The sequence below is a fragment of the Bos javanicus genome, chromosome 19 (genome assembly GCF_032452875.1).
Source record: "Bos javanicus breed banteng chromosome 19, ARS-OSU_banteng_1.0, whole genome shotgun sequence".
Lineage (NCBI taxonomy): Eukaryota > Metazoa > Chordata > Mammalia > Artiodactyla > Bovidae > Bos > Bos javanicus.
Genome location: NC_083886.1, coordinates 40,266,814 through 40,280,158, shown reverse-complemented (window position 1 = coordinate 40,280,158; position 13,345 = coordinate 40,266,814). Strand labels below are relative to the sequence as shown.

The 13,345-nt window shown below is 35.9% G+C and overlaps 1 protein-coding gene across 5 annotated transcripts in view; it reads left to right on the top strand.

The window, feature by feature from the left end:
• Positions 1-13,345, top strand: part of NPEPPS (aminopeptidase puromycin sensitive) — a 110,005-nt gene that overhangs the window by 55,970 nt on the left and 40,690 nt on the right. For all 5 annotated transcript variants that reach the window (XM_061391550.1, XM_061391554.1, XM_061391549.1 and 2 more), the window contains one exon: positions 5,778-5,855. In XM_061391550.1, coding sequence (XP_061247534.1) covers positions 5,778-5,855 — 78 coding nt within the window. The remainder of the gene's footprint in view (positions 1-5,777; positions 5,856-13,345) is intronic.

Genomic DNA, 13,345 nt, shown 5'->3' with positions numbered 1-13,345 from the left:
AATCATTCAAGTATTGGAGGTAGAGTGGTGGACAAAACTAGGAGTCAACATTCCAGATACATGTATTCAATTTGGGAAGATAAGTAACAAATAATGTAATGTAATGAATGTAGTGATAAGTACTCAGAAATCACAGGAACAGAATATAGAATGAAGCTTGTTGTTTAAGGTGATGGAACAGATTTCTAAAGAAATTATTTGAGCAGAGACCTGAATGACATAAAATGTGTAGGTAACTGGATAAAGAATTTTTCGTGAAGTTGCAGAAACTCTGAGGTTATAGAATGCTTGCAGTCTTTGAGGAACAACAGTGAGGCATCAGTGGCAAAATATGAGTTCTAGTTGTTGCTCCACATCGACAACAGCATTTTGTCATATTTTTCACGTGCACAGCATTGTATTTCTACTTCTGTATGCCCTTATGGTGTGCTTACCACCAGATCGTCCCAGGACCTTTAGTTGTGGCATGCAGACTCTCAGTTGCATCGTATGGGATCTAGTTCCCAACCAGGGATCGAACCTGGGCCTCCTGCATCGGGCGCATGTTGTTTTAGCCACTGGATCACCAGGGAAGTCCCTAATTACTTTATATGTGTATAATCTCAGTAGTATCATATGGTATGTATCCTTTCTCTATCTGACTTATTTTACTTAACACAATAGCCTCAAGGTCCGTCCATGTAGTCGCAGATGACAAGATTTCATCTTTTTATGGCTGAGTAATATTCCATTTTTTGTATATCCCACATCTTAGTTCATTCACCAGTGGATGGGTCCGTAGGTTGTTTCCACATCTTTGCTATTGTAAATGTGATGAACATAGGGATGCGTATATCTTTTTGAATTAGTGTTTTTGTATTCATTGGATAAATACCAGAAGTAGGATATCTGGGTCATATGGTAGTTCTATTCTTAAATTTTTGAGGCATATCCATACTGTCTTCCATAGTGGTTATACTAGTTTACATTCCCACCAACAGTGTGTGAAAGTTACTTTTCTGCAGATCCTTGCCAACATTTGTTACCTTTTTTAAAAAATTTATTTTGTTTAATTGGAGGATAATTACTTTACAATATTGTGATGGCTTTTGCCATACATCAGGGCTTCTTTGTGGCTCAGCTGGTAAAGAATCTGCCTGCAGTGTGGGAGACCTGGGTTCAATCCCTGGGTTGCGAAGATCCCCTGGAGAAGGAAAAAGCTACCCACTCCAGTATTCTGGCCTGGAGAGTTCCATGGACTGTATATAGTCCATGCGGTCACAAAGAGTCGGACACAGTTGAGCGACTTTGACCGTACATCAACGTGAATCGGCCATAGGTATACATGTGTCCCCCTCATCCTGAACCCACCCATCCTGAACGCCACCTCCCTCCCCACCCCATCACTCCATGTTGTCACAGAGCACTGGCCTGTTATTTTTTGTCTTTTCGATAATAACCAGTCTAACTGGCATGAGGGAGTATCTCATTGTGGTTTTGAATTGCATTTCCCTAAAAATTAGTGATGTTGAACATCTTTTCATGTGCTTATTGGCCATTTGTATGTCTTATTTGGAAAAAGTGTCTATTTAATAGTTCCTCTTTTTAGTCCATTTTTAAATCAGGTTGTTTTTGTTGCTGTTATTGTTAGTTGTATGGGTTCTTTATACGTTTTGTAGATTAACCCCTTATAGGATATGTTGTTTGCAGATGTCTTCTCCCATTTGATAGGTTGTCGTTTTGTTTTATTGATGGTTTCCTTTGCTGTGCAAAAGCCTTTAGTTTGATGTAATCCCATTTGTTTATTTTTGCTTTTTTCCCCCTTGCCTGAGGAAATATATCTAGAAAGATATTGTACTCCTGAGACCAGTGTCAAAGATTCTGTTAAAGATGTTTTTGGTTACCTGTCTTTTTATCACTGGGTTGTAGAAGTTTTTATGTATATTCTGGATATAAGTTTTTTGCATCTATACAAAGTAAAATATTTTCTCTTCGTCTGTGGTTTGCCTGTTCGTTTTCTTCATAGTGTCTTTTGATAATTACAAGTTTTAAGTGTTTTTTACATTTATATTCTTTTTTATATAATTCTTTTCCATATGGTTTATCAAAGGCTGTTGAATATAGTTCCCTGTGTTATACAGTAGGATATTAATGCAATCTGATATGTCAGTTTTTTTATTTTGTGGTTAGTGCTTTTTTTGGATCCTCTCCAAGAAATAATTGCCCATCTCAAGCAGATTTAGATTTTCATTCTGAATATTGTAGGACTCCCATTAGAGGCTTTGATCTCACCGATTACCCTAGCTGCTATAACGTAGACTATAAGGCAGCAAAAATGGAAACAGACCAGTTAAGAAGCTATTATAGGGACCTAGGAGAGAAGTAAAACCTTGAAAATTCTGGGATTAAGAATGTTGAACTTGCTTGTTGAATATATGGTGTTAGAGACAAAGAGACATGGAGGGGGAGGCAGTTAGGATGATTTCTTATTTTTGGCTCACGCCACTGAATAGTGGTGGTGATGTACAAAACTACAAATGACTGAGGTTATTTCAAAATCGACTTTTGCAAACGTGGTATGTTGTCCATGCGAAGCAATTAGAAGAGTATCCCATAATCCAGGAGACTTTTAAAGAATTCAGATATATGGCTACTTTCTTTTTACTGAGAGAGAATTTTGGAGGAAATTTTGCTCTTTGTTTTATACACAGGTGTAGTTGATATGTGTACATTTGGAAGGATATGCAGTAGGATATAATCTAGCAATACAGTATTTGATTGTTTCCATTTAAAAACTGCTATTCTTTTGCTTTTCTGTCTTCATTTCTTAGCAGTTTGAAGCTTATGCATTTATAAAAACAAGTTAGTTTTAGTAAACTTTTATAGAGATAGTTTTTGATCAGAGTACCTTGCTGTTGCTGCTGCTGCTAAGTTGCTTCAGTCGTGTCCAGCTCTGTGCAACCCCATAGATGGCAGCACACCAGGCTCCCCGGTCCCTGGGATTCTCCAGGCAAGAAAACGAGTGGGGTGCCATTTCCTTCTCCAATGAGTGAAAGTGAAGTCGTTCAGTCGTGTCCGACTCTTGGCGACCCCATGGACCTCAGCCTACCAGGCTCCTCCGCCCATGGGATTTTCCAGGCAAGAGTACTGGAGTGGGTTGCCATTGCCTTCTCCGCAGAGTACCTTAGAGGTACCATAATGCTACTTTATATCTGAGTTAGAAAAGTGCATTCTTAATCTTTGAAGTGCTTTTTAGCTTCCCTGTAGGCTAAGGAATATTCTATTCTTGGGGATCAAGTTAGAGCAAATCTCAGATTTTTGCCAGCAAAAGTCATTGTTTCAGTAGAGATTTGTTTCATCAGTATTGTATATATACCAAACTTTGAATTTCTGTTCAAATTTAGGAGCTATCTTATGATAGTAGAAAGAATTTTGGCAATAGGAATAGCAAAGGAACTGAGTTCTAGTCCAGCAGTGTGATCTTGAGTAAATCATTTACTTTTTATACATCATTTTCTTCATCTGTAAAATGAGGAATAATTGATTATAAAGTTCTTTTAAAAACATATTATAAATTCTTATTGGTTTTATAAAGATTTTGGCTTTATAAAACATGTTTGAACCATCATATTAGAAACATTGGGAATTTAATCTTTGGTAATTTATGAGAAGAGAGTGAATTGTGGGCATCTTGCCTGACTCATAGAATGTTATTAAATCTGAATCACTGTTACCCGTATCAAACTTAAGCCTGTGACTGGTAAGGCTGCCTCTCTTTTAATGAAAACTTTTTGAGATAAAATTCACACACTATAGAATTCAATTCAGTGGTTTTTAAGCTACCGTCAGAATCAATTTTAGAACATTTTCATCACCCCAAAAACAAAGTATCCATGAGCTGTCACTTTCCATTTCTGCATGACCTTCCAGCCCTAGGCAGCCACTAGTTTACTTTCTGTCTGTATGGATTTACCTATTTTGAACATTTCATATAGACATGTGGCCTTTTGTGTTTGATTTCTTTCACTTAACATGTTTTCAAGGCTTGTCCATATTGTAGCATATATTAACACTTCTTTTTATTGTCACATAGTATTCCATTGTATATCCCATATTATCTGTTCATCAGTTGATGGACATTTGAGTTGTTTCTACTTTTTGAGTGCTAAGAACCTTTGTGTATACATTTTTGTGTGGACATATTTATTCATTTCTCTTGGGTATATACCTAATTTCTGGGTTATACAGTTAATTCTGTGTTTAGTCTTTTGAGGAACTGCCAGGCTGTTACCCAGAACATTTGGAAACATTTTTACATTCCGATCAGCAGTGTGTGAGGGTTCCAGATTCTTTACATCTTCCCTAAACTTATTATTGTCTTTTTGGTTATAGTTGTCCTAGTGGGTATGAAGTGGTATCACACTGTGGTTTTGATTGATTAAAGATGTTGAACATCTTTTCAAGTGCTTATTAAGGCTACCTTCTTTGGGCACTTTTTCTTTTGGAATGAAGATGTGGGTGGGAGTTGATCTGCTTAGCTCTTTTCCTAAAGTGTCAACTAAGTATTCTGAAGTATCATTTAAATAAGCAGGCTCTTCTTACTACTACTAATACTACTACTACTAAGTCACTTCAGTCGTGTCCGACTCTGTGCAGCCCCATAGATAGCAGCCTACCAGACTCCCCCGTCCCTGGGATTCTCCAGGCAAGAACACTGGAGTGGGTTGCCATTTCCTCCTCCAATGCGTGAAAGTGAAAAGTGAAAGTGAAGCCGCTCAGTCATGTCTGACCCTCAGCGACCCCATGGACTGCAGCCTACCAGGCTCCTCTGTCCATGGGATTTTCCAGGCAAGAGTACTGGAGTGGGGTGCCATTGCCTTCTCCGCTTCTTACTACTGGTAGGGAGTAAATCAAAACCTTAATTTAATCCGCACACCTGTTTTTACCTTCCTTATTTCTATAAAATGTAACAACAAAGAATTTCAGTGGAAATACGACTTACATCTTGTTGGAATTGTTACCTGTGTTTGAGTGGGAGAACAGAACTTTCACTGATAAATCTGTTTCTTTGTTTTGTTTATTTTTTTGAATTATTTTTGACTGTGTTGGATCTTTGGCTTTTCTCTAGTCATGGGGAGCGGGGGCTACTCTCTAGTTGCAGTGCGAGGGCTTCTCAGTACAGTGGTTCATCTTGTTGCAGATCCTGTGCTCTAGGTGCACAGGCTTCAGTAGTTGTGGAACGTGGTCTCAGGAGTTGCAGTTTCTGGGCCCTAGAGCACAGGCTCATTAGTTGTGTTGCATGGGCATGCATGGGCTTAAATTAGTTGCATGTGGGATTTTCCCAGATCGGGGACCTAACCCGTGTCTTCTGCATTGGCAGGCAGGTTCTTTATCACTAACATATCTCTGACACTGAAATCTTGGCAACCTATTCTGTATTTTAAATGTTCAGGAGTAAGACTGCAACGAATAAAGCAGTATCATTATCACACAAAGAAGGATGCAGTGTGTCTGGGAATCTGTAGAAAACCTTTTCACATTTATAGTAGCCCTATTTCCTTATATCATGGAAGTTTTGCGAATTAATGTAGGATGTGTAGTTGTTTTTAAGGAGCATACTTAGGTTACATAGTCTAAAATAGGTTAGTTTGAAATGACACTCTTGTTAATAGGAGCTTAATTTATTAAATTCAGAATATTTAATTTTATTTGAGATTTTGCTCTTGAAAATGTTAATTGCTGCAGCCTGGATTTGGTCCAGTCAGATCTGTGAAGTAATTTTTTTTTTTCCATTCCAGAAATACATGCTACAGGATTTAACTATCAAAATGAAGATGAAAAAGTCACCTTGTCTTTTCCTAGTACTCTCCAACCAGGTAGGAGACATGGCTTTTATTAAATCCCATAATGAATAGCGACATCTTACTTCTTCCCCCCAAATTTATTGCATGTCTTTTTTGTTGTTGTTGTTTAAAAAAAAAGCTCTTTGTTTTAGGGAGATTAAGTATTAAGATCTTGGGCAAACTCCGGGAGATGGTGAGAGACAGGGAGGCCTGGCGTGCTGCAGTCCATGGGGTCTCAAAGAGTCAGACACTACTTGACAACTGAACAACAATAACAAAGTATTAAGACAGAGCTTAAAACAGTCAGGTTCGTTTCAACTTTTAGCCCACCAGAAAAAAGTAAAAAACGACAGTCATTCTATTCCAGAACATAATGCATTCTTTTCACTTTTTCGGTTTCAGTTTTTTAAAATTACATCTACCTAGTTCTTCTACTAATTGAATCCAAATATCTGAGGCAAATGTTCCACAGTTGATTTTGAGGTATAGTTAGAGAGATTAGAGAGATGCTATGCTAAGTGAGGACATGAAAGGAAAGATTCGTTGATACATTACTATATGTGCTATTTAAAAGCACAAAGAAACTAGACGTTCTGAGCTTAATATAATGGAAGAAATTATATACAAATCAGTTGGTAAAGTACTGAGACTTTGATAAATGAGCATATAAAAAGCCACAGATAATATGAAAGAAAATGCAAATGAATAATAACAGTGTGTGAAGATATTTGTCCTCCTCGTAATGAGAAATATTAAAATAACTGCTACTGATAATACCAGTTTTTGTCTGTCACGTAATCAGAAGTAAAAAAATGAATCTCAATGTGACTGCCTTAATATTACTACTAAGAATGTAAATCCATGTAATTTACTTGGAAAGCAGCCTGGCAGTATTTGTTAAGAGCCTAAAGATATTCATGTCTTTTGACCTGGAAGTTCTGGTATTAGGAATATAGTATCCTAAAGAAGAGTCATAAATACAAGAAATACCTTATGCCTAGAAGTGTCTGTTCAGACATTACTGAGATAGTAAAAAAATTAGAATTAATACATTTGTCCAACACTAAGGGAATAATTAAGCTAATTATGACATATATGTATGGTGAATACATCCAGCAGTTAAAAGTGAGGTTTATGCATTCTTAACACTGTAAAGTACTTATTATAATGTAAAATTGAAAAGCAGAATACAGAATTACACATACAAGGTGATGAATCATATCTCTAAAATGGTATGAATAATATTATATGTCTGGTTGTTGACAATTGATGATTTTTATTCTTATTTATACCCTTCTCTGTTTTCCGTAATTTTTATATTGAGAATATATTCCCTCAATATGAAAGTATTTATAGAAAAATTTTAAATTGGAGAAGTTTTATCCTGGTACTCTTAAAGATCTTTCATTTTGTCTTTTTCTCACTAGGATTATTTTTGTGTGAAATTATTATAAAAACAAATGTTTGCCATAAACCTGTATTAAAAGATACTGAAGATTATAACCTGAAAATAGAGAATTTCTCTCTCTGAGAAATTTTATTGTCTAGTGAATTTTCTACTTTTACTGTCTAGTGAATCCTTCCAGAAATATTCTATGTATACGTAAGTGTATGTGTACATTTTAACCCACAAATGGGATCACAAATATCAGTGGCTTACAACAGATATTTCTTGTTTACACATCGCCCTGAGGACTGCTGATCATCTGCAGACATATTGCCAACTTCCCTGAACTCCACTGAGCTCATATGACTATTGATGCCAGGCTCTGTAGTGAGTAGCTGCTATGTGCAGCATGCTGTTCTCTCATATGGCAGAGGGGAGAAGCTCGGGCCTGGAGACAGCAACAAATCACAAACATTTAAAGATTCTACGTGGATGGTGATGTTCCTTCACATTTCATTGTGCAAAGCAAATAGCATGGCCCATCCCAAAGTCACTGGGGCAACAATTACCAGACATTTGATAAACTTCTAAATGAAACATAAAGCAAAAAGGAAAGCAATAAGTATAATAGAAATATAGAAAATTGAAAGAAGCAAAGAAAAATGAAAAGAAAGCCCCCCCAAACCCAAACAGATTAGTATCCTAAGGAGTATTACTAATATTACATTCATTAAATAAGAACAGGATGGAATAGAGTAAGAACACCTTTGGAAATTATAATATATTAGGAGTAAAAAAAACAAAAGAAGTTTTGAGAGGTGAAATAGAGGCATCTTCCAAATAGGAAGATTGGAGGACTGATCTGTCAGGACCAGACATCCAGCTAGTGAAAGACAGGACATAGAAAATGGGAAGGGGAAATTTTGAAAAACACACAACATGAAAATTTTTTTGAACTGATGAGACAGAAGCCTTAAGTTTGAAAAAATACACTATCAAAAGGAACCTCAATTAATATAAGAAGTCCCACACCAAAGCAAATTTTAGAATTTTCAGGGGGTAGAGTGAGGCTCTCAGAGAGTTTCTACCTGAGACAGGGAGTTAGGAGGAAGTTACCTTCAAGGTTCAGAAATCAAAACAGCAGTAGATTTACAATGGAAACTGGACTCTTAATAAAGCCATTCCTTGAAAATTATAAGTGAATCTGACTCTCAATTTAGAATTCTGTGCTTAGCCACGCAATGAAGTTAAAGAAAGTATTTTCAGATCTTTGAAGTTATAGACAATTTTAATTCTTTGTGAAAGATATAGTAGTGGAGATGTAGTTTAGCTCAAACTTCACTTGTTATAGTAAGAAGAAAATTGAAAAGTGAAAAAAATAGCTAAATAAGCAAGGTATTTAGGAATCACAGAGTTGTTACTGAGGCAGGTATAGGGAATAAGTAGCATTGGGCGTGCCTGCAGCTTATATGGGTGGGCCTGTAGAACTGTATTGTGTGTTAGCTGCTCAGTCGTGTCTGACTCTTTGCAACCCCATGGACTAAAGCTCGCCAGGTTCCTCTGTCCATGGGATTTTCCAGGCAAGAATACTGGAGTGGGTTGCCATTTCCTTCTTCAGGGAATCTTCCCAACTCAGGGATCGAACCTGGGTCTCCTACATTGCAGGCAGATATATGAGGTTTAAAACTGTGAACTATTATTTTGATAGAAATGATAGGAAATTTTTTAAAAATTTAAAATCTGTATCATTACAGACTATATTCTGTGTTCATACTGTGAAAAGATTAAAGTCAGTAGCAAAAGACGAACAAAAAATGCCTTCTCATATATTGGAAAAATGATACTTCTGAAAATTAATGAGTCGAAGATTTGTTACAGGAATTAGAAAATATTTATAACTGAATAATAAAATTGCTACATATGGAGCATGTGGGATGCAGGTAAAGCATTATTTTCAGAGAGGATATTTAGCTCAGAAGAAAGGCTAAAAATTAATTAAGAGGGCATCAAGCTCAATGTTAGACAAAAAGAATAGATAACTTGAAGAAAGTAGAAGAGAAAGATTTAAGAGCAGAAATTAATGAAATAAAAATGAGGAAGAGAGGAGCAAAAATATTTAAAGGTGGCTTAAAATAGCCTAAGAAGAAGATACATAAACCTAGTTAGCATGTATAGAAAAAAAATAGCATAGATTCAATTGTTTAGCATTAGGAAATTTGACATAATTTTTTAAATCAAAAATATTAGTGTGTTTATCAAAAGAAGCCAGAATATATTTGCTGGAACTCATCAGATAAGAAAGGACATAAACTCCCAGAAGGTATATGTATACGTGTGTGTGTGATGTATACCTGTATATGAATATATGTGTGTATTATATATTCACACATGTATCTCCTGAGTGCTTAATCTGTGCCATGTACTGTTTTATGTGCATCATAAACATTTGTTAATCCGTTTTGAAATAGATTCTATGATCTCCGCTTTAAAGATAAACTATTGCACCAAATGATGTATTTAACTTAAATAACTTGCCCAAGGTCAACAGCTAGTATAGTGGCAGTCATAGAACACACGCAGTTTGATTCAAAACTTTGTACTACTAACTACCACATTATGCTCCTTTTATTTTTTAAATGTTAAAAAAATATAACACATGTACATGGTTTGAAATTCAAATGATACATAGTGATAATTTGTTGTTTGTTCTATTCCTGTCTTTTTCTCAGCTCCACTTCTCTGAAGTGATCAGTTTCCTATGTATTCTTTCAAAACTGCTCCATGCTTTTATAAGCATTTATGTTTATACCATTTAAGAACACAGAAGTTAGCATGTCATGTGTATTCTCTACCGTTCTTTACTCCTTTATATATAAGAGGTCATTTATTATCAGTATGGAGAAGGCAGTGGCACCCCACTCCAGTACTCTTGCCTGGAAAATCCCATGGATGGAGGAGCCTGGTAGGCTGCAGTCCATGGGGTCGCTAAGAGTTGGATACGACTGAGCAACTTCACTTTCACTTTTCACTTTCATGCATTGGAGAAGGAAATGGCAACCCACTCCAGTGTTCTTGCCTGGAGAATCCCAGGGATGGGGGAGCCTGGTGGGCTGCCGTCTATGGGGTCGCACAGAGTCGGACACGACTGAAGTGACTTAGCAGCATTATCAGTATATAAGAGCTACATCATTCTTGATAAGGACTTTTTACAGTAGACATGGTAAATTGTTAAGTCATTTCTAATAAAAGCAGGAACAAGTCATTGAAGATTATGACTGTTAGTATACACTATACTTTGGTATAGTATACACTATAGTATACACTATAGTTAGTATACACTATACTTTTTTCCTAGGTGACGCTAGTAATGAACCCGCCTGACAATACAGCAGACTTAAGAGATGCAGGTTTGATCCCTGGATCTGGAAGATCCCCTGGAGAAGGGAATGGCAACCCACTCCAGTATTCTTGCCTGGAGAATCCCATGGACAGAGGAGCCTGGTGGGCTGTGGTCCATAGGGACTCTAAATAAGAGTTGGACGCAACTGAAATGACTTAGCGCACACATACAAAGTATATTTGACAAAGTTTTGGAGATTTTTAGCTAATATGATATACTTAAGTAACTAATATGAATATTAGAATTAAAAGTTATCTCATTTACAGATGTGATTGTATTAAATTATTGAATATATATAAATATCTGTTTGAAAATCATTGGCTTTCACATTTTCTTCAGATATCTGGGTCAAAGTTACCTAGTCATTCTTTGCTTTAAGAATAAAATCCTGATTTTTTTTTTCAAATTTCAGTAAGTGGTCTCTCTTCTGGTAATAAATACTGAGCATGTATCAGGAGGACATTAGTAACCTTTGTGTTTAGCCAATTCAAACTTAACAGTCGTGCCAAATACTATATAACAAAGTAAAACATCTTCGTTTCTGAAATTGGCACCATTTTAGAATATTGGTTAACTTCCCATGATCATTGTAAGGCCTAACAACCTTAGAATCAGTGGTTAAGGATCCTGTAGAGTGACAATCATTTGTGAAATGCTAGAAGATACTAACATTTTGAGGAGTAGAAAACAGGATCATAAGAAATGGTGACAAAAAGTCAGAGACTTACTCTCTTTATATAAAGTAATCTGTCTTAAATTTCATAGCTAGACGCATTAAATTTTTTATAATATAATTTTTAGTAATTTTGTTACTTCAGATTTTGCAACAAGGCAATGGCACCCCACTCCAGTACTCTTGCCTGGAAAATCCCATGGACGGAGGAGCCTGGGAGGCTACAGTCCATGGGGTCGCTAAGAGTCAGACACGACTGAGCGACTTCACTTTCACTTTGCACTTTCATGCATTGGAGAAGGAAATGGCAACCCACTCCAGTGTTCTTGCCTGGAGAATCCCAGGGATGGGGGAGCCTGGTGGGCTGCTGTCTGTGGGGTCGCACAGAATTGGACACAACTGAAGCAACTTAGCAGTAGCAGCAAGCTTTGAAAACCAAAGTTTTTTGGAGTAAGTCCTAATTTTTCAGTTGTTTAATTAATAAATGAGCTTATATGTATTAAAAGGCTTATCACCCCAAGAAGGTAAATATTGTATACCTTGGCTATTCAAATAAGGCATCTAATTTGAGGAAGTAAAGTCAGTTATATGTGAAAATAGGTATAAAATCAGACTTTCTGGCAGTTGGTTCTTTAGTGTGGTATAAAATTGACAGATGAAATTTATCATGAAGTTCTTTTTCCTCTTGTTTTTGCCCTAAAATTCTGTATCAATAGCAAATATTCTATAATTAGTACTGTATAATGTGACACCAATTAAATTTAGTAATATATTTAAAAAAAACAAAAACATGTTTTTTTTGAATTTCAGGTAATAACCCTTCCCAATAATTTGTATTTTGTAGTCTGCCACTTTTCAGAAATGGTCATTGTCAATATCTTGTTATAGTATTAATGACCCTGGAGATTTAAGACTGAGTAAAAATGTGAGCAGACTTTCTTATTTAGTTAAAAGTTTTAAATCCACTTTTATTCCAAGTAGGAAAAGTCAAAAGTAGATTTGCCATGGAATATGAAGACATCTTAATAGTTGACTTATTGAAAAACAGACTGACCAATTCCATTTATGGAATTGTAACATAAAATTTCATCAAACAGTTCTATTTTTAAAGAGGTTTTCATAGTCTAATAGATATTCTTTACTAACTTTATTGGGGCTTCCCAGGGATGGCTCAGCAGTAAAGAATTCGCCAGCCAAGCAGGAGACATGGGTTTGATCCCTGGGTTGGGAAGATCCTGGGAGAAGGAAATGGCAACCAACTCCAGTATCCTTGCCTGGGAAATCCCTTGGACAAAGGAGCCTAGGTTGCAGAGTTGGACATGACTTAGCGACTAAACAACAATAACAAAAACTTGATTACTGTGAACACATATGCCTTTTTTTCCTAATCAATGAATTCCTAATGAAAATAGAGAAATGTTATATTATTTATAGCTAAATTCTTTAGTATCAGTCAGAATTGTTTCAGATTCTTTTACTGTTTTTATATTTACTGTCCCAGTAACTATCATTCTCTTTAAAAAAAAAAAATGTATTTATTGACACCTTCAGCCAGAATGTCTGATTTAAAAAAAAAATACTATCACAAATGTCTGTTCAGTGGACCTTCAGGTGAGTTATTTGGTTTTATTTTCCTAGCATGATTCAGAATGTGGTACTTTCCTTAGTTGTGACTTTGCTGCAAATGTCTGAAATTTTTACTTGAAATTACTTTCAGAACCAGTTTGAAGCATATTAGGAAATTAGCTTAATTACTTAATAGGCACAATTAGTGTTTTGGCTAAAAATAGATTGCAATTTGTTATTCACATAATCTGCAGACTTGAACTTTTTATGACTTGGACCTTTCCAAAAAGCAAATTCAATTTTGGAAGGTGAAGATTTGACTTTGTGAACCTCGAAAAGGATATGTCAGAAAGTCAAGAACGTTTTGAACAATGTCAGTGTCATTGCTCTGCAAGCATTACAAAATGTCAGTTTGAAGCATTAGGATATGAAAGTTCTGATTTAAGTGGCTAATTACTTTATGGTCATACTATATCTCTGATTTGTTAGATTCCCAT